We start from the raw sequence: 21,854 nt of genomic DNA on the forward strand, positions 1-21,854 counted from the left end.
CCTACTTTATCTGGCATCACAGGAGCAGACCACCGTGAGATACAACTCAGCAACTGCAGGAAGTCTTCACAATCAGTGCCAGTGTAATTGGAGTTAATAAGCTCCCAGTAATTTGTATCAGCCTTCATCTTCTGAATGATGGGCCGGATCACATTGCTCCCCACAATGAGTTCATCTTTTTGCCCAGGAACCACAAACGTTGGCACAAGCAACCTAGACCCATATATTTCCAAATCACAGATGCATTTGGGTTGTGTGAGAAGGCCACCGCAACCAACCAGCACCACATTTTCAGAGACCTGCTGCGGAATCAGAGCAACACCAGCAGCTCTTAGCTTGTAATCAGCCTCTTCACTTAGTGTGCATGACATAATTCCTGAATCAAGCATGCCTGTTAAGGACCACCGGCCACTGACGGACACTGGGGTGTAAAACAACTCACTAGCCCTGCCAACTCTTTGTGAACCCATAATAACAGTCTTCTCATCAGAGAGGCCACTACAGCAGTTAACATATATGGTTTCTGGATCTGTTACATTTGTGAGGGTTTCATTAACACTGCCCATGCTACCCCTCTCGTTACATGGGCTGGCTAGTTTAAAGCAGCATTGGTGGGAGGAGGGACTGAAATGCTTTGTTTCTGGCGCAACTGTGGGCATTCACGCCTCATGTGTCCAGGGTCAAAGCGGCTGTGGCATAGCTTGTACAGCCTACAATGCAAATGGGTTGTGTGTTCATGTGAGCCACACACTCTGCAAGAAGCACGATAAGCACTGCGGTGCCCATGGGAATGACCCGTGGGTTGTGGGCACCTAGGACCAGTGGCTAGTGATGCAGTGCACATGGACAGAACCTTGTCAAACAGTGCTACCATCTGTTGAACATCTGGCTCAGCTGGAGGAGGGCCGGAAACTGGCAAAGATTGGAGCATGACATGAGGAGTCGAGGGAGGACAAGCCGAGGGCTGCTGCACACTTACCATGTCACCAGAAGAGAGAGGCTGACATGTGTCTACAGAGGGAACAGAGGGCATAGGGTACGAGGCTGGCTCATGTGTTACTGGGACTGCTTGAGCACTACTGGAGTGGGGCTGGCCGTTAACAGTAACAGGGCTCAGATGTGGGATGGACAGACATGCTGTATTATGAGACAAAACACTAGACTGTCTTACTTTCCTCACATAGTTGTCCAGACGGTTCTGAACCTCAGCCGCAGTCCATTCCTCAGGAGCCTTCAGTTGAAAAGACAAGGCAAGACTGTGATCAGGACAGTGATTAATGAACATCGAAACAACCTCACCACTGGGGTCCTCTACCAGTTTGCCACGCCTGCGGAGACACTCATCAGCAGCGTCAATGGACTTGTTCAACTGGATCCAGTAATCCATGGCATTCTCACCTGGTCGTGGCACAGTACTGTAGAAATCTTTCATGGGCAGGCTGGAATATGTCAAGTCGCTGAAGTTAGATCTCAGTATGTCAAACACAGCAGTAATAGGATCATTCCGATTCAACTCAGGGCGGCAACGAAGTGACACCTTGACCACATATCTGGCATTATAAACTAGTTTTAAAAAGAGACTTTTTCATTTGATTACATTTTATATGATGGATTATGCAGAAAAAGTAGAATTGGGCTGAAAGATCTATCGCTTTATTACCTATTCAGGTTGTAAATCATGTTTTTAAAACGTAACTTAGTAACTAATTACTTTTGAAAATAAGTAATCAGTAAAGGAGCAGGATTACTGGTTTGAGACCGGATGTAGGGTTGTACATTTCCGATAGTTTTACTTTGCGGTCAATCGCTACTACGAAGATTTACTCCAAAATCATGTCCAAAACTCGAAAACGGAAAGATCGCGTTAAGTTACAAAGAGCAGAAGGTGGGAACACTCACCACTGTTGTGTCATAAAAAATCTAATGATCAATTTAAAGAGTTTAGATCGATCAGTTGTTTACGTCACTCAACACAAGCAGAACTGCATCACTGCAGCAGAAGACACATCGTCCACATTCAGAAGCACATCTCTGTATAGTGACTGGTCTTGTGATTTAAACAGGCAAATGTTCAGCATTCAAACTACAGGTGAAGAATAGTCAAACCAGATGTTTCCCGTTAAGTCGATATCAGCTAGTCAAGTACACACCTACACAACATGTTAACAAACCGTGAAAAAAAGCCACACAAAAAATGAATGATTGCTGGTAAGGGTTTCTATACATTAGTATTTACGAAGGGTATGTTGTGACTTACCTTCCAAATTACAGTGGTCCCTCGCTATAACGTGGTTCACCTTTCACCTCGCTGTTTCGCAGATTTTTTAGCGCACGTTTGCATGCTTTTTTTTTTTTACGTCACCTTGTGTCCTGATCGCTGCAGACGATCTCCTCCGTGACGTCTCTCCTGTACAGTACAGAATCGCTGCATCGATCACTAGCAGTGTGACTCTGAAGTGCAGTGGATGTCGACGAAACGTTTTGCACTGTCAAAAAATAAAATTGGCTACTTGATTTCACCTATCGCTGCTTATTTTTAGAACATAACACCCGCGATAAACGAGGGACAGCTGTTTACAGATACTGAGAAATATAACATTTGAATCCCTTTTCTCTTTTGCTCTGAGGCGCGGGGGAAAAAATCAACAAGTCGATGAAGATAATTTACAGATATATTGGGTAAATGCCCAAGACATCTATAGAAATGTAAATCGCGGCTTGATTCATTCATTTTCTTAACTTGTTTTGGACCGTAAACAAAGCGCGAATAGGACACCGGAAACAAAGCTCCCCACAGGAGTTTCCGCACCGGAAGTAGCATATGCTAACGTGCACATAGTTTTTTTTTTGTTTTTTTTTAACGTGCTCATAGTCTATCACCTGATTTCAACAGCAGCTGACGTAGGCCGTGTCCCAATTAACAGCGGCCTCCCATGGACGAACATGATAGAGCCTGCCTGAAACTAGGAGAAAAATTGAAACGGGAGTGGCATCCAGGGAGGGAAACGTGGGTGTACGGGGCACGGGAGCCAACCCTGATGCGCGGCCTGTGAAATGCGACCCAGGGGTACTCTGGGACCCCCGGGGTCCGGAGCTGCCCCGAAGGGGAGCACAAGGGTTAAGCCCACGTTGGCAGCTTCAGTGCTAGCATAGCCATGGTCACTGACTTTAGCATGCGACGACGTCTTAACATTGGGGTTTGACGGCACAAATTGCAGCTTTGCATTCTTAATAACCTTTTAGACAAATTGCATCAATATGATTGTATTTGGTCCCCCTTTACAAGCTGGCTTTCTGTAACTTGAAGAACAGAGGAGTAATGACAGAGTGGTGGTGTGGGAATTGGTGTGCGAAGAAAGAATAGGATAACTTCCCTTTGTTTTGTTTTTTGTTGTTGTTCTGTTGTTTTTGTTTGTTTGTTTTTAAACTATTTATTTATGTAGTTATCCTTAAGCTCTGTTATTGAAGTTTAAAATGAAATAAATAAAAATTGTTGATGATAAAAAAAGTTTAAACTTCAAAGCTCATGCATGCATGCACATCCAGTGCTCAGTGTCTAATTGTGTGTTTGTGTTTTTACCTTTTTGCAGTAGCGCAGTGAAACATTTGGGCGGTGGATAAATAATGGAAAATAAAATTCAGACTACAGACAGCTTCAGGTGAGTACACGTGGTGCACAAGGACCAAAGCTCACCTTCTCAACCTGGACAAAATGAATTATTTTACACTGATACTGTAAACTTTTGTTTGTGTGTCAGGTTTCCATACATCGGAAACAGCTGCTGCATCTGTAATTCTGTCCATCCCGAGGAGAGTCCACACTCTACATCAGATCCTTGGCTCACCTATAATGACGCACAGGTGCTGCACACAACTGGATCTGCAGCTTGTGAGGAACAGCAGCACTCAGCCTACATCCTGTTTTACAAGATTAACGTAAGAAGACACAGCATCTCATCCTGAAGTGAGAGAATGGCACGCCAGCTGCAGCCTAATCCAATCTCTCTTCTTTTCTTTTTTCGGTGCCCAGACACCCTTCAGTTTCATCATGTCATCCCTAACAATAGCTGTAGAGTTGGATGGAGGATGAAGACAGCAGAGAGCAAAAGAAACAGGTAAGAGCAGACAGGTAGTCAGAGTTAACAAAAACTTTTAAAGCCAGTGTAGCTTCTGTTTTGAACACATTTATTGATGACAATTTTACATAAATAAGCAGTGTGTTATGCTGTTATCAGATGTGGAGTCTCACTAACCACTTTAATAGTGACTTGTGTCTCAAATACTGTTTATTTGTCTTAGTTACAGATAGTGAAATAAAAATGGAACGAGAAGCGTAGGATTTTGAATTGATACCATTGGTGCATCTACTAAAGTTCTGGGGTCAGTTTGAATATCAGTGACCTTGACCTTGAGTTCAAGTTTTCTGAAAATCTTGTGAATGCTACAACTCTGTGACGAGAAGTAAGTCTCCTAGGTCTTTAAATTTGTATATAGGTGAATCTAGTAGGAAGCTGAAGGGTTGCACTGCGGGCCATCTGTAGAGGTGTAGAGTCAACAACCTGTCTGTGAACGTGGACAAAACAAAAGAGATTGTTGACTTCAGGAGAGCACAGTGGGATCACTGCCCACTTAACATGAATGGATCCTCTGTGGAGGTCGTCAAGAGCACCAGATTTCTTGGTGTCCACCTGGCGGAGAACCTCTCCTGCTCCCTCAACACCAGCTCCATAACCAAGAAGGCCCAGCAGCGTCTCTACTTCAAGCAGAAGCTGAGGAAAGCCCATCTCCCACCATCCATTCTCACCACCTTTTACAGTGGGACTAACAAGAGCATCCTAAGTAGCTGCATCACTGTCTGGTATGGTAACTGCAGCGTATTAGATCGCAGTACCCTACAACGGATTGTGAGAGCAGCTGAGAAGATCATTGGAGTCCCTCTCCCCTCCTTATAACACCCGCTTGCTGGAGGACCCCACACAGCCTTCAAACACACTCTTCACCCTGCTGCCTTCTGGAAAGAGGTCCCAGAACATCCGGGCCCTCGCTACCAAACTACGGAAAAGTTTCTTCCCACAAGCCGTCAGACCCCTGAACACTCAGTGACTGCACTGGCACACGCACACCTTCACACATGTCACTACCAAGCACTTATCTGCAGTATCTCACACTCATACACATACATACAGACACCAAGTTACTTTTGCACAATACTCAGCATTTTGCACATTTCCATTGTCTTGTGTCTGTATCGTCCTGTTCTGTCTAGTTTTGCACTGTTTTGTCTTGTTTATTTTTGCAATTTATGCACACTGCACTTTATGTAGTCCTGGGTTTGTCCGTATATGTCATATATAGCACCAGGGTCTCGGAGGAACGCGGTCTCATTTCACTCTGTACAGTACCTCTGCACGTGGTTAAAATGACAATAAAAGCCACTTGACTTGACCTGTTTTTGTAGCAGTTGCTTGGAGACGAGCACCATACAGTTCAAATGAGCATACATTCCAAAATATGCAAATGAGCCCCATACATCATAATGCTGATGTTTGCTGTTCAGGGTATGAACGTTCTATGCTGAAAGTTTATAAATATACAACCTTTGACTGCTTGTTTTCAGTTGAACTTTTGCAAAGCTGAGGAGATTTTGGCTGCGATCACATCAAGTCCAAAGATGTTTAAACTTCTTTTTCACAGAAAGGTAAGTTTGAAGAGACTCGCAGCACATTTCTCTGAATGTTTTCTTATGGTAAATAAGCATTTTTGAAACTTTTAAGGAAGATTCTTGGATGATTTCTGTAAAAACTGAATTTTGAATCCAAATGAAGGATATTGTATTTTCTTACCATATACTTTGTTTTATGCCATTACTGATGTTGCTTTTCTTGTTTCTAAACAGAAATCACACAAACAAAACGTGGCAGAGAAGGAAATTCCTTCTACGTCTCATCAGAGGTAAAGAAATGCGCCGCTCTTTAATGCTGCTGGAGATATTTATAGCAGTGGTTTAGTTGGAGCTCTTTTATTTCCCTTTTATTGGTGTTTTGTATTTACATCTTTTTTACTACTTCTAGTCTTGTCTATAATTTCTATTGATTCAGAGATTAGCGTTTGAAAATGTAGAGTGTAAATGTACAAAATACATGATTTTGTTCCATTACAGTTATTAATTTTTATCTGCAATCTCCAGCATGTACTCCTTGTTAAAAATTTCCACTTTGAAAAATAACATTTACACTTTTGTCCTCATCAGCATCCCGGATGCTTGTGTTGCTGAAAATGGTCAAAAGAAGAAGAGAAAATGGAGACACCTCTGCTGTTCCTCGGTTTGCTTTTACACGAAACATATGAAATGCACATTCTCTTTAAATTGCACTTGTTAATTTAAAGTGACTTTACTTTTTTAATAAACTTATGTTTGTTCGTCCTCTGCAGCAAACTGACAGCGATGCAGAGGCAGAGAGCAACACTGTGAAGACACAAAAAAAGTGTCGCTGGTTTCTTTTTAAATTCTGGAAGGTATGTTTTATGGAAAGAGTCACTGTCATCAAGCATTTACTCATCACAGTTAAATGCGAAGAATTAAGAGTAATTTAGCACATCCATGTCCTCAAATTAAGTTCAAAGATGTTTAAAGTTTTTTTTTTCACAGAAAGGTAAGTTTGAAGAGACTTGCAGGATGTTTCTCTAAATATTTTTTATGGTAAATAAGCATTTTTGAATCTTTTAATGAAGCTTGATGGATGATTTCTGTAAAAACTGAATTTTGATCAAAACCAAATGAAGGATTTTGTATTTCATAGGACAAACTTTAAAACTCAATTTAAAGCATGAATAAATTGTTTTTATTTTATTTAAAGATATTCCTATATATCTGCTTCATGAGCTGACAGCTCACTGAAGTGATAAATAATATGAAATAATACCAAATTTTCTAACTGGACACTTTTCATGGAGAGACTCCCTTGGTATGTTTGTTTTATGCCATTACTGATGTTGGTTTTCTTGTTTCTAAACAGAAATTACACAAACAAAACGTGGCAGAGAAGGAAATTCCTTCTACGTCTCATCAGAGGTAAAGAAATGCGCCGCTCTTTAATGCTGCTGGAGATATTTATAGCAGTGGTTTAGTTGGAGCTGTTTTATTTCCCTTTTATTGGCATTTTTCTTCCACCTTGTGTATTTACATCTTTTTTTACTACTTTTGGACGTCCTCCAAAATGTTTCAACTTCAAAGCTCATGCATACATGCGCATACACTGCTCAGAATCTTGACATCTTTCCTAATTTTGTGTTTGTGTTTTTACCTTTTTGGAGCAGTGTAGCATGCGGTGGGAAAAAAATAGAAAGTCAAACTGGGACTATAGACTGCTTCGGGTGAGTACACGTGGTGCACAAAGACTCACTTTGTCAAAGTGGAGAAAATGAATTATTTTACACTGATACTGTAAACGTTGCGCGTGTGTGTCAGGTTTCCAAACATCGGAAACACCTGCTACATGAACTCCTGCCTGCAGAGCCTCCTCAACATTGAGGAGTTCATAAGAGACATCAGGCGTCAGGGGGTTTTGTGGAGCACAGATCCAGAAGCTCAGCTCTTAAGGTGCGCTACGTCAACCTTCTACTTTCTTCAAAAACCTGAAGAACAAAGAGATCTAACAGCAGAAATGTCTGTTTACCCTTCCTTTCTACAGAAGGCTTATTGATGTCAGGGACTGTCACGAGTCAACAGATTATGGCCTTAAAGATCACCACCTAAGAGCTTTTAAGAAGGCATTCAGCAGTCAAGCTCCTGAATACACCGGCAGTGCACAGAAAGTGCGTCAGCTATTTGGACATTTCGTTTTTTGCTTTACCTTCTGATTTTGATGTACTGTTTTAAATCTCTCTGCTTTTCTTTCAGGACGCTCATGAATTCCTAACATTATTCCTCGATGAGGTCAAAAGGCTCACACCTCACCTGGAGAGGAACGCAGCTCTCCTGGGCCAAAGTTATAGCTGCCCAGTAGAAGACCATCACATTTTTAAAATGGAAAACATGAGGACATGCAAGAGGTAAGCCTGTCTTTCAGAAACGCAGAGCTGGTTGCAATATTTTCATATACCTCTTTTCCACGTACCTGATCTTTACTTTAACTACGTTACTCCTGAAATGTGTAGCTGCGGTCACCAATCATCACAGCAAGAGGAATTCACCAGCTTGTCTCTAGACCTTGTTCCAGAGGGGTCTATTATAAACATGTTAGAGACATACTTGAAGGTAAGATCACAAATTCCAATAGAGTTGTCGTATCAGCGATCTTAACACACCTTTTTTGTTAGTGTTTGTGTGCATGTGTGTGTGCATATGTTGAGATTTCTTTCTACCATAAAGCCTGTTTTCTCTGTGCTGTTGTTCAGGAACAAGAAATAGAATTTCGCTGTGATTGTGGAGGGACGGCCTCAGAACTGAAGTCGTCTTTTGATACACTGCCAAGGTGAGTAAGGTCACATCAGAATTGATCGACTGACCAGGTTTCCAAACTGTGGCGCATCAAATATCAGAGTTCTTCGAGACAATACTTGAGCAGTCGTTTTCTCCCATCTTCTGTTTGTGTTTGACACTCATTCTTCTTATTTTCTACCTTGTTTGTGTTTTTTTTCTTTTCTGCCAGAGTTCTGATCTTGCATCTGAAGAGGTTTGGCTTTACACAAACCTACAAGATTAAGAAGGTGGATGACCCCGTCAGGCTGCAGAGGGACTTGGTGGTGCCATCCAATCAGGTAAAAACAGACTGCAGAACGTCTCAGGCTACGTCCACACTAGCCCGGATAGATTTGAAAACTCCGTGTCCACACTGGCGTTTTCAGTCATTTTCAAATAGTTGTGCGTCTGCATTGAAACGGCCGAAAACGCTTACGTTCCAGTCCTGCGCATGCGCAAAAGTGAGTGAGAATTACAGAATTTGAAGAAAAGCTATCCGGAGCATGTACAAACTGATATTAATCTTTTTTAGGGCTGTCAAAGTTGAGAGCAATCAAAACAACTGCTGTCTAATGCACTCGGCTTATCTTTGTTTAATTGCTCACATGACTGCATCACATGACCAAAATGCGTCATCGTTTTAGAAAGTCTGCGTTTTCGAGTGTCCACACTGCGATGGGACAACTCCGTTTTGAAATGTATGCGTTTTCGAGAGCGTTTTCAAGATGCTGTGTTTTTCCTTGAGGAAAACGCCGTCTCGGTGTGGACGGGAGGTCAAAGCGGAGAGAAAACGATGCGTTTTCAAACGAAAACGCATTAGTGTGGACGTAGCCTCAGCAAATCAGCTTAATTATGGCACTGATGTGAGACTTTATGAAACTAACACTCTTTGGATTTGTTCCTTCTCAGGGTGGTGGCTGTTATAGTCTTTGCAGCATCATCAGTCATTATGGAGGCACAGAGTCAGGTAAAACAACAGACTTGTGACAAACAGAAAATGAAACTTGCTACTTTTCAGTGAAGGACTCACACACAAAAGCTTTTGATGTTCTAAGAAGCACTAAGTCAAAATCACTGTTTGCTTGAATCAGTTGACTTCCAGAAGTTGGATTCATTTGTCTTAATGTGATTTCAGGACACTACATCTGTAGTTCTGTCCATCCTGAGGAGAGTCAGCACTCTACATCAGATCGCTGGCTCACCTATAATGACGCACAGGTGCTCCACACAACTGGATCTGCAGTTTGTGAGGAACAGCAGCAGTCGGCCTACATCCTGTTTTACAAGAGAAACGTAAGAAGACACAGCATCTCATCCTGAAGTGAGAGAATTTTTAAATGTCCTGTTACCTTGTTAACCAGTTTTGTCTTCATTCTCAGTTCTGAAACAGGAAATGGAAGGAAGGAAGGAAGTTAAGGTCATCATCATGCTGAGAAGGAAAAGCAGTCGTCCCAGCCCACCATCGCACACTGGAGGACAAGTATAGGTAAGTATTGCCCTCAGGAGGAAGGGTCCTGCCAGAGAGCCTGGTCCTCCCAAGATTTCTTCCTCCAGGAGGGAGTTTTTTCTTGCCACCGTCGCCCCACATTCACTGGTCTCATCAGCAGGGACATTTTTAACCTCCTAAGACCTGAACTTTCATGGCATGCATTTTTAATTCCTCTGTGCCATTTAGGTTGATTGGGACCCGATGAAGGTAAAAACCAAGACATCAGATTCAGACTATCTTTTTTTTGTTTCTCAAAAGAATGAGATCCACATATGAGGACATTCATTTTAAATTTCGATTGAACAGTGGCAGTGTCATGTCCTCCCTCATAAGTGGATATCAGGTTTTTGAAGAGCAAAATTTTGTATTTTGGTCTAGACAACCCAAAATGTTATGTCTACATATGTGGACACCAGGTCCTAGGAGGTTAAAACAAAATCTACTAGAGATCGTCCTTTTCTGGACCAGTGTTTGGCTTGCTCTCTGGGAACAACAAATTAGTGCTGTCAGCGTTAACGTCATTAGGTAAAATGACGTTAACGCTGACAGCACTAATTTGTTGTTATTATTATTAATATTATTATTAATTTATTTGTAAAATAAATTAAATTAAAAAAAACAAAGAAATGATTTAATTCTTTATTTTATTTTGTTTTATTAAAATCAAAATAACAACAAAAACAAAAATAACTAATAAAAAAATATTAAAAGTATTCAGCAGTGTTTTGTGAAATTTGTAATGAGCCTTAGTTAAGTTGATGTCACAGAAGTTTCTGAATCATTTAGATTGTTCAACAAACTGATTCACTCAGGTAAAGATGGTGAGCTGGAGCAATGGTACCCTTGGAGTTCAGTTTAAGTTTTCAGACAAATATTCCCTCGATCAGTTGCAGCTTCTGCTTTTAAATAAATGATTTAGCTGCAAATGTTTAGCTACAGGTAGCAAAGTCCAAAAGTGACACCAGCCAAACATGCAAAAAATGCAAGATGGTGGTGCGCACAGATACAGCGGCTCTATGCTCTCCACTTACCCAATTTCACTGTGCAAGAAACTGCACAATGACAATAAAAAGCTCTAAGTCTAAAACAGTTTCCTGTCCAGTAAAATCGGGCAATTATTCGCTCCAGAGTTTTATCCTACTCCAGGTGAGCAGCCATCGACTTGTAATGAGCCAGCTAAAACAATAATTTCTCAGTGGCTCTTCTGGCACCAACAAGTGGGTGTGTTCTTCCATCGTGCAAGTGTCACGACACACTGAACATGGTCTGAACATGGATTTTCCCTCAATATGTCTTTTCCACCAGTACTATGGGGTATTTGTGAATATCCATGACTGACCCGGCCAGGTGGCCAGCTGGTCTTTGGACAGGGTCACGGCAGTTTCAAGGTTCAACAAAATCCCTTTCACTGACAGACTGAAGGAAAGCTCCTCAAAAATGGAGGGTCTTCAAGCTCCTCAGTGGCAGGAAAAGGTTTCCCGGACCCAGTGTTGTATATTTGTTTCCCAAAAGATTGAACTAGTGGAGAGAAATCAGGTTCTGAAACCATCCAGAAGACAAAGTCTCCAACTGGTTTGTGGAAGTCCCGTTTCTCCAAATTAATCAGCGGGTGAAATGTCTCTTCATGGATGGTTTTGATTCTGTTGTTATTCACGAACAAAGCCGTCAAAGCAGCATATGAAAGAAAGTCATCTTTCATTGTTGTCTCCAGCGTGTTAAAAGAGAGATCGAGCTCAGTGATGAGTTTTGAAGCGGCTGCAGGGACTTCTCCAAGGTTTTGGCTCGAACAGTCGAAGGATGTTGTTCACAGTGGTGACACTGTTGACTGGTGATTGACAAGCACTGAGATACTAACATGACAAACACAAGAAACATCATGACTTATTCTCCTGAGTGCCTGCAAAACACAAACACAAAATCAAACTCAAAGCTTTTCTCTCAGGTGCTGGTGTGGCACAATCTAATGATAAAAAAGGTCATGCTAACAGCTTTTGGAGCACAAAATGCATTACAGGTAAACCCAGTACCCAAACATGTTAACAAGGATAAAGAAAATTTCTGAAACAAAAGCAGGTAGTGTGGTGATTTATGTTGTGAGGATGCTTTCACTCCCATCAAAGTCACCCAGTGTTGAGAACCCAAATGAGCCCAAAAACCTCAAGTGGCTGCAACCAACAGCGAACGTCAAGAAGTGGATACTTGCATGTTGAGCCAGAAACATGCAGAAAACCCAAAAGAGGCAAGACAGCACATCTTGGTCCCACTCAGGCAGTACGAACACCTGGAAAGAGGAGCCCACAGTTCAGACCCAATGTCACTGGTAAGGACACCAGCCAGTTATAAGTCTAGTTTTAATTTTCATTTTAGTGTTATGGCCTTTCTAAGGGTGGCCAGACCATAATATGAGGGTGATCCACCCCTGTCTGACCCCAAGCAGCACATCACACAACCAGTACAATTTTGATGGTGATTTTTTTTCACAGTGATTGAATTCTAACAAAGGAAAGGAGCGAACTATAGCTTCGGGGTGGACCCCAAAACAACAAACAAAAGGGACCGTATCTAAAGGATGTACAAAACTTATTTATGAAAAGAATAAAACCAAATGACAATGTCTTATCTCCCTAACTAAGAAAAACATGAGAAAAGGGTAATCAAATAAAAAGGCAGTCCACCCCTACATGCTCCTGTATAAAGAGACGGGTAACACAAAGCCTGCAGGTTGAGGTCCACGGCAGTGTCATCTTATATGTTGTCTCCAGGTCATTAGCCAATCTGTATGGGCCGTCCCATGGATGCACCAATCACGGAAAGGCACCTGCACACTCAGATTTACATATGAGACAACATTACGACAACAGTCGTAACATTAACTAAAAATGTTTTTCACCATCTCGTTTTAACTTCTGGTTTAGCTTCAGCTAACTAAAACTAAATGGACCTTGGAAATAATCACATCTTAATAGAGTGAACCATAGACTGTATAAAAGATAGGACCATTGCAACTTGACTGCAGCACTTCACCCTTTCACATAGTCCCAGCTCTTCTCTGTCATGTTTTATGGTGCTGCAAATGTCTTCAGTTGGTGAAAGGTCTGGGCTGCTGGTGTCTTGTTGTGCTTGCTATGCATCCCTGACTCGTTTCTTCTTTCTGCATCAAGTAAGGAATGTAGTGAAAGTTCCCAAGAGGTTAAAAACACCACTGAAAAAATGCCATCAGACCTGAGTTGGGACACTTGGATTATGGAGCTTCTGGACCAAGAGAGTGGATGGGAGCATGTGTTTAACAAGTAAGAGTATAACGTCCCCCAAAATGTCCCTAACTAAGAAAAACATGAGAAAAGGGTTATCAAATAAAAAGGCAGTCCACCCCTACATGCTCCTGTATAAAGAAACAGGTAACACAAAGCCTGCAGGTTGAGGTCCATGGCGGTGTCATCTTATATGTTGTCTCCAGGTCAAGGAGACAACATATAACATGGATAGACAGACAGATTTCAAAATAGCCAGCTGGAATGTTAAGGGGTTGAATAACGGGATTAAGAGGAAGAAAATATTAACATATCTAAAGTTATTGTAACCCACCTAAAATTTGCCTCATGAAAATGAACTGCTGTTCCCAAAGAATGTCAGTAGGTGGCACTATGAGATTGTTTAGTGCTTGTGAACTTGAGTTGAGAACTGTAGAGAAGGAGAATAGCGCTAAGGCTACATATGCTGGTCGGAGCTACTCACCGAGTTTTTCTTTAATCCTTGTTCAAGAAAAAGGTTGTGTGTGAAGACACAAATTGGATTTTACTTTTCCGCTTGTTGGGAAGCGCGGACACTTTTTGTTGGTGCTGATGTACCTCTGTTTTTGTGTTGTTTGTTCATTTCCGGTGAGTTGACTAACTGCGCTAGCATAGCAAGCTAATCGTTAGCTAATCATTAGCTTAGTATAATGTAAATTCCATGTGTTCCTTTTAAATGCTGTATTATCTTTTTATTTCTTCACTTGTAAATGTTTTAAACCAATCGGAAATATTTCTTTGGAAGCTAGTAGGTAAGTTTTATTTATTGTAATGAGATGATAAATATGAGCAGTCTTTGGCTAAATAGTACTGCGACCATGTTTTGCACTTTCCTCGTGCATCAGTAATGTACATTCTCTCAATTCATTGGATTGATGTGACTGCTGTTCACAAAATATGAGATTTGAGTTAAATTTGTATGATGTGGAAATTGTTTTAAGGTTCTTTGATTAATTTTATTATTGATTGCATTAAGTCGTTATATACAAAGAGTGAGAGACATTTGGTCACTAGTGTTGATTAAGTTGTTATATGATATTCATGTAAAATATGTTCACTGCCCTGTGCAGGTTGGTTTTTTTGTTGGAGTCTAAAGTTGCGAGCCAGGATTCCGGATCCCCAGCTGCGATGCAGGAAAGATTTCCAGCCTACTTAAAGTGACAACTGCGTGACTTCTTGACAGATAAGCTTATGAGATCTCAGAACAATACACTACCCGGGTAGTACTACTAACATTAACACTATACTCACACACCTGAACTGAAAAGAACACTGAACTCTGAACTCTAAAACTGAATACACAGACTGACAAATAAGATAAGATAAGATAACCTTTATTAGTCCCACACGTGGGAAATTTGTTTTGTCACAGCAGGAAGTGGACAGTGCAAAAGTTATGAGGCAAAAATTAGAATACAATAAGAATAAATACAGTACACAACTGTACAGAATAGAATAAAATAAAATACTATATACAGTAGAATAAAATAAAATAAATATACAATAAGATAAAAATAGAATACAAATACAAATACTATATACAACTGAGTAAAAATACAACGATGACAGAAAGGATTATTGCACTTAGTATTATTGCATATGTATGGATGTGTGTGCTTGATCAGTTAAAGTCTTTATTATGGAGTCTGACAGCAGTGGGGAGGAAAGACCTGCGAAATCTCTCCGTCCCACACCGTGGGTGCCGCAGTCTCCCACTGAAGGAGCTGCTCAGTGCTGTCACAGTCTGCTGCATGGGGTGGGAGATGTTGTCCATCAGGGATGACAGCTTAGCCGCCGTTCTCCTGTCACTCACCACCTCCACTGGGTCCAGAGGGCATCCTAGAACAGAGCTGGCCCTTCGGATCACCCTGTTCAGTCTCTTCCTGTCCCCAGCAGAGATGCTGCCGCCCCAGCAGACCACGCCATAAAAGATAGCAGAAGCCACAACAGAGTCATAGAATTTCTTCAGGAGTGGGCCCTCCACCCCAAACGACCTGAGTCTCCGCAGCAGGTACAGCCTGCTCTGCCCTTTCCTGTAGAGGGCGTCTGAGTTATGAGTCCAGTCCAGTCTATTGTTCAGATGAACACCAAGGTACCTGTAGCTGTCCACAGCCTCAATGTCCATACCTTGGATGTTCAGTGGTTGCAGTGGAGAATGCTTGTGCCTGCGGAAGTCTACCACCAGTTCCTTGGTTTTACTGGCGTTGATCTGGAGGTAGTTCAGCTGGCACCAGTCCACAAAGTCTTGGGTCAGACCTCTGTACTCCTTGTCGTCCCCATCAGTGATGAGGCCGACTATTGCAGAGTCATCAGAGAACTTCTGCAGGAAGCACTGGGTGGAATTGTGGGAGAAGTCTGCAGTGTAGATGGTGAAGAGGAACGGAGCCAGAACCGTTCCCTGTGGGGCCCCCGTACTGCAGACGACCCTGTCCGACACACAGCCCTGAGTCCTCACATACTGTGGTCGGTCGGTGAGGTAGTCCAGGATCCAGGTAGTGAGGTGATGGTCCACTCCAGAGTTCACCAGCTTGTCCTTTAGAACCGAGGGAAGAATGGTGTTGAAGGCACTGGAGAAATCAAAGAACATGATTCTCACAGTGCTTCCAGCGGTCTCCAGGTGAGCGAGGGAACGATGTAGGAGGTGAATGACGGCATCATCCGCTCCAATGCCAGGCTGGTAGGCAAACTGAAGTGGGTCCAGTGATGAGCTTATTAGGCGCCGAAGCTGAGCCAGGACCAACCGCTCCAGGGTCTTCATCAGGTGGGATGTCAGAGCCACCGGCCTGTAGCTGTTGAGGTCCTTGGGGCGTGAAGTCTTTGGCACTGGTACAACACAGGAGGTTTTCCAGAGCTGTGGGACTCTTCCCAACCTCAGGCTCAGGTTGAAGAGGTGCTCCATCACCCCACACAGTTGGTCCGCGCAGGACCTGACGACCCTCGAGCTGATGCCATCTGGACCCGCTGCCTTCTTGCCATTAATCCTCCTCAGTTCCCTCCTAACCTGGGTGGTTGAGAGAGACAGGCTGGAGCCTTGTGTTGAGTGTGTATTGGATGCTGTTGTTGGGGGTGGGGGGGAGTGAGCAGGGTGAATAGAGGAGGTGTGAAGTGTCTGAGGTGGAACAGCAGCAGTGGGGGTGGGTGAGTCTGCAGCCGATGTTGCAGACTGCCTCATGGCTGAGTCAAATCTGTTGAAGAAATGATTCAGTTCATTTGCCCATCTCACATCCCTCCCAGGCAGAGAGTTCTGCTGTTTGTGGCCCGAGATGGTTCTGAGGCCTCTCCAGACTTCACCAACGTTGTTTTGTTGAAGCTGGTTCTCCATCTTCTGCCTGTAGCTCTCCTTCCCATTCCTTATCAGTCCCCTCAGCTCTCTCTGCACCCTTTTCAACTCCTCTTTGTCTCTGGATTTGAAGGCCCTCCTCTTCTGCTTGAGGACGGTTTTAATTTCTGGGGTAATCCAAGGTTTGTTGTTGGAGAAACACCGTACAGTCCTGGTAGGTACAGTGTTATCCACACAGAAGTTTATATAGTCAGTAATGCATGTAGTAAGGCTGTCGATGTCCTCACCAAATATGGACAATTGGAACTGTTGTGAACTGTTGAATGACTGTTTTTGGTTTTGTTTTGAATAAATGTTGACTGTTCTTTGAGCTGTGTGTCATTCGCGCCTTAGTCGATTCCTAGAGACCATAAGCCTAAGATCCTAACTTTCTCTACATTCAGTAGTGGTAAAGTATTGTGTGTTACATTATCAAGAGTTGATATAGCCTTTATTCAAGAAATGCACATGTGTAAGTCAGAAGCCTTAAAACTTAAATGTTCCTGGGTAGGTAAAGTCTTTTCCAGTCCTGGAACTGGTAAAAGTAGGGGAGTGTCGGTTCTGATTCATAAAGCAGTTAGCTTTACTGAAACAAAAGTAATAACAGATAAGGAAGGTAGATTTATATTGGTTTATGGACAACTACTGGACACACCAATAATTTTATGTAATATCTATGCACCTAATGCGGACATACTCACCTTTTTTCACAACCTGTCACAGTATCTTTTGGAATTAGAAGGTGCACAAATAGTGGTAGGAGGAGATTTTAATCAAATACTGGATCAAGACCTAGATAGATCACTTCCTAGGAGAGGCACAGAGAGTAAATCTGTAGTTGCCATAAGGCAGATGACCTCAGATTTAGGTCTGAATGATATTTGGCGGACAATGCATCCAGAAGGCAGGGAATATTCCTTTTACTCTCCGCCTCATAATGTTTATACTAGAATCGACTACTTTCTTATTTCTGAAGCCTTAGTGAATAACTCTATAGATTCAAGTATTGGTAATATAGTATTCTCGGACCATGTGCCAATTTTTCTATGTCTTGGAAATATTTTACAGATTCCTCAAAGCCGCAGATGGCATTTAAATGTGTCCTTAATTAAAGACTCTGGGTTTATTAAATTGATAAGAGATGAAATACAATTTTACAAACAGACAAATAATCGAGAGGACACTACATTGGCTACTTGGTGGGATGCTATGAAGGCATACTTAACCCTCGTGCGCCCTGGACCAAAAAAAAAAAGGGGGGGGGGGGTCCCGCAGACCCCGGCAGCACGGACCCAGGTCTCGTCGCGAAACAGGGCGCCGGTTCACGGTGGGGACAGATGGGGGTCAGGCGGACCCCCAGCTATAGCGGGTCTCGTCACACCGTCGGACAAAGGCACCTAATTGGTTGTAACCCTCCATCGATCGCGTAAGTTACGATGGCAAACCTTGGGGTCTGGAGGGAACCCAAAGCGCCACGGCAACAACTCTCAACTTCACATCATCATCATCATCGTCTCCTTCTTGAGAGTGTTCGCGTACACCGGCCTCAGTGAGGACCTCGGACTCTCCGTTCCTCCTCGACCTCCTTCCTCCTCCCCCGTTCTCCTGCTCCCCACAGGCGAGCGCTTAGCCGGATGGGCCTTGGGTTGCGCGTAAATGGGCCTAAGTGAGGACCACGGGCTCTCCGTTGCTCCTCGTCTTCCTTGCTCCTTCTCTACCGTTGTCATGCGCCTCACTAGTGAAAGAGAAGCTGTTTGGCCTGCCTATTACGCGAACACCATCCTCCATTTATGCTCCTCGCTAGTGTATGCTTAGGTCTGTGGAGGGCCGGTTTCGCGAACATCCCTTTCGGTGAGGACCTTGGGCTCTCCATTGCTCCTCGTCCTCTTTGCTCCTTCTCTACCGTTGTCATGCGCCTCGCTAGTGAAAGAGAAGCTGTTTGGCCTTCCTATTACGCGAACACTGACCTCCAGTTGGACCTCGGACCCTGCATTGCTCCTCATACTCCTTGCTCCCTCTACATCGTTCTCAAGGGCCTCGCTAGTGAAAGCGCAGCTGTTTAGCCTGCCCATTAGGCGAACACCGCCCTCCGTTTATGCTCCTCGCTAGTGTACGCTTAGGTCTGCAGATGGCCGATTTCGTGTACACCCCCTTCGGTGAGGACCTCGGGATCTCCGTTGCTCCTCGTCCTCCTTGCTCCTTCTCGTTCGTTTTCATGCGCCTCGCTAGTGAAAAAGCAGCTGTGTGGCCTGCCTGCCTATTACACGAACACCACCCTCCAGTTGGACCTCGGGGTCTCCGTTGCTCCTCCTCATCCTTGCTCCCTCTACATCGTTCTCAAGAGCCTCTCTAGCGTACGCTTAGGTCTGCGGAGGGCGGGTTACCTGAACACAGCCTTCCGTTTAGACCTCGGACCCTCAGTGTCTCCTCATCCTCCTTTCCCTTTTTTTAAAACATTTTCCTCGCTCTCACGCGCCTCGCTGGCGAGCCCTTAGCTTTGGGGAGGGTGGGTTTCGCGAACACCACCGTCTGTGAGGAACCCAGTACCTCCTTCCCACACACACACACACACACACACACAGGAGGCAGTGAGGAGTAGAAGGAGGTTGTTGCTACGCCTGCGTCGCGAAACCAGGGCTCATTGTGTGTGCGCCCGGAGGAGCTACGGGGGAAACACATGGGACAACCAACTAGTTTGGGGCCATGGTTTATTCAACATGTATTTTCAGTGTGGTTTAACTTGTTAATCTGATCTGATATACTTTCCTTGAATGTGCCTTAATTCCTCTTTTTTTCTTTCTTCTTTTCTTAGCTTACTGAAAATGTTGGCGACCAAAGGCCGGATCCAGGGATGTGTGCTGCTTGTGCTACTGGCGTTATGTGGGCAAACTGCTTGCTGTCAACATCAATACAAAGATAACAAAAAAATAGCCTAGTGTAACGTAGTGTTTTATGTTTTTTTTTCTAGAATGATTCAAATGTTACTATCATTTCCCCAACCCTGCAGGCTCTGCGACCCGTGAAGAACTGAGACTCCTTCTGGTCGGTAAAACAGTATCGGGAAAGAGTGCATCCGGAAACACCATCCTGGGGGATGCGAACGCTTTCAAAGAAGACGTTTCGCCTGAGTCTGTCACCGACAGCTGTCTCAGAAAAGAGGCAGAGGGCAAAGACGGAAGAAATATCGCTGTGATCGACACTCTGGGGCTGTCTTTTGGATGAAATTGATGAAATGGTGGATTTCAATGGAGGAAACCACTACACCAACGAGATGTATAGGGCGGCCCAGAAGAAACTCGAAGGAGAAAGGCTGAAGAGGAGAAAGGAGGAAGAACAAAGAAAAAGGGAAGAAGAGGAGAGGATCGAATTGAAGGAGCGGTGTAAATTCTTCCGCCTCACTTCCCTGGGATTATTTGGCACAGGAGCGTACTTTACATCTTATGTTCTCATGGGGCTCGGTGGAGCCCTTGGATATTCTCAGTTAAAGACGCCGAGCTTGATGGTTGGGCGTCTTCTTTACTCGTCGATACCGTGAAAACTGCGTAGGTGTATCACCTACTCGACCTAGTGATCAACGAGTACCGCACCGAAGCATGCAACGGGTGCAAGACCAATCACCCCAGCCAGAGACAACACGAGTGTCTGCGAGTCTTGGTGTCAGGGTCCCTGTGCCTACCCAGTCGGCTCAGTATGGCTACATATGTTTTTCATTTTGTTCCTGCTCTCTCCCTTCCTCTCTTTCCCTCCTCCCTCTGCCAGGGCGGAGCTCACCTGTGGGCTTCTGCCCTTGGTCCATGCACCTGGTCGCCATCACGCACCTGTGGCTCGTTACGAGAGTGTTCCAGCTCCTTTATAAGACGGCAGCTCTGTGTTTCTCGTCGCTGGACCGTTGCCGATCCGCATTCCCTGGACCAACCCCTGTGTTTCCTGAGTGATTGAGTGTGCGAGGAGTGGAGTACGTCATCGTGTTTTCTGTGGAGTGTGGAGAGGAGCGTGAGGAGTGGACGGAGTGCGTGTGGACTTTCAGCGTCTTTTCCCTTTGTGTGTGGACCCCCGGAGCCCGCCTTCCCCCTGACCTCTGTAAATAGATCACCTGGTGTGCTGTAATAAAGATTCTTGTGTTTCCCAACTCGGAGCCTGCGCGTGTGTCCGTTCCATCCCGCTGTGACACTTGGAGGATGACTTTTACGCTGAACATTATTACAGCATCAGGAAAAGACTCCTCATGCCGCGTTTCATTCCTTCCATTCAACGTCTCCTGATCATGTATTCACAACCACCGAAGGCGCTGTACAGCACCGAGCACCTGAAACACGGACAGTTTGTTGATATTGTAATCAAAAATACAGCCCCGGGGGGGAGGGGGGGCATTTTAAAAACGCACCCTCCCTATTGCGCATGTCCCTAAAAGGTATGGCCTTCCAGATTGCCTCAGTTGTATCGTGAGTGTAATTTCAAATAAAATAAAACTCAGAAGCATCTGTGTGTTGTATTCTTCTTCTTCTTCTTCTTCTTATTATTATTATTATTATTATTATTATTATTATTATTATTATCATCATCATTATTATGATTATGCTTCATTTTTATGTACTGGGGTATCAATGACCCCCACGCTGCCGCAGCAGCTTCTGTGCGTGGCCCCCAAGTGCTACATTTTCTTTCCCGATCCCCTGACGAACCCATTAGAATCGCTCTGGGGCACTCTTCGACCCCAAATGATCGTTCTGGGTTTTTTTTCATTTTCATTCACCTGTCTCTACTGAGGGTGGGGTACTTTGGGACCCCCGGGGTCTGGGGCTGCCCCGAAGAGGAGCACAAGGGTTAAAGCCGGTCAGAGCGGACATGCTCCATTTTGCGTAACTATTTTTAAATCCCGGTAGCACTGCAACCACGTAAGCTAACGCAATAATTTTTTTTACATATGAAACCGGAGGAGTTGTACTTACATCTTATGCCATCAGCTTGTCCTAGGTCACAGTTTCCTTCCACATATAGCTTTGCAGAAACTGCATAAAAAGCACTTGCAGCAACAAAAACATAATATTCCAGAAACACGCTTTGCCGATCCGATCAGCTGTTTGTAACACTTCCTACGTCCATCAGCGTGAACTGTCGCATGTCCGCCATGACCTGCCCGAAACCGGAAGAGACGTCATTTTGCGGAAATGTAGTTTTTTACGATCGGGGCCTTATGAGCCTATATTTGTGTTTTTAAAAGTTATGTTTGAGTTTATGACTTTCTGTGTCGTTTCTGGGATGCTTAGGACTCATATTGCACTGCTGGAAATAGTT

At 43.8% G+C, this 21,854-nt stretch overlaps 1 protein-coding gene and 1 long non-coding RNA gene across 3 annotated transcripts; both read left to right on the forward strand.

Annotated features, from left to right (window-relative positions):
* Positions 1 to 2,871: 2,871 nt before the first annotated feature.
* On the forward strand, positions 2,872 to 10,461 carry LOC146644174 (ubiquitin carboxyl-terminal hydrolase 37-like). Its single transcript, XM_085395852.1, has 19 exons — positions 2,872 to 3,117; positions 3,591 to 3,659; positions 3,759 to 3,936; positions 4,031 to 4,115; positions 5,618 to 5,698; positions 5,897 to 5,952; positions 6,251 to 6,323; positions 6,433 to 6,516; positions 7,017 to 7,072; positions 7,318 to 7,374; positions 7,469 to 7,600; positions 7,692 to 7,815; positions 7,901 to 8,052; positions 8,158 to 8,257; positions 8,398 to 8,474; positions 8,652 to 8,760; positions 9,371 to 9,428; positions 9,597 to 9,754; positions 9,841 to 10,461. The coding sequence occupies exons 4-19, from the start codon at positions 4,080 to 4,082 to the stop codon at positions 9,844 to 9,846; spliced, it is 1,359 nt and encodes a 452-aa protein (XP_085251978.1). The 5' UTR covers positions 2,872 to 3,117; positions 3,591 to 3,659; positions 3,759 to 3,936; positions 4,031 to 4,079; the 3' UTR covers positions 9,847 to 10,461.
* Positions 10,462 to 13,652: 3,191 nt separating this feature from the next.
* LOC146644175 (uncharacterized) lies at positions 13,653 to 21,854 on the forward strand. Of its 2 annotated transcripts, XR_014909254.1 has the most exons (4): positions 13,653 to 13,828; positions 14,311 to 14,460; positions 19,372 to 19,439; positions 19,567 to 21,854. It is a non-coding gene; the product is annotated as an uncharacterized LOC146644175 (long non-coding RNA). The 2 variants fall into 2 exon arrangements; XR_014909253.1 differs by having other exon boundaries at positions 19,372 to 21,854.

The sequence above is a fragment of the Rhamphochromis longiceps genome, linkage group LG22 (assembly GCF_057381845.1).
Source record: "Rhamphochromis longiceps isolate RC_006_pf linkage group LG22, R_longiceps_female_GT1.1, whole genome shotgun sequence".
In the NCBI taxonomy this organism is placed as follows: Eukaryota; Metazoa; Chordata; class Actinopteri; order Cichliformes; family Cichlidae; genus Rhamphochromis; species Rhamphochromis longiceps.

Excerpts from the sequence above, each read along its gene's own strand:
- LOC146644174 (XM_085395852.1), top strand. The coding sequence starts at position 4,080 with ATGGAGGATGAAGACAGCAGAGAGCAAAAGAAACAG. Across the intron at positions 7,375-7,468 it reads GGGACTATAGACTGCTTCGG|GTTTCCAAACATCGGAAACA; the intron begins GTGAGTACACGT and ends CGTGTGTGTCAG. Across the intron at positions 8,053-8,157 it reads AACATGAGGACATGCAAGAG|CTGCGGTCACCAATCATCAC; the intron begins GTAAGCCTGTCT and ends TGAAATGTGTAG.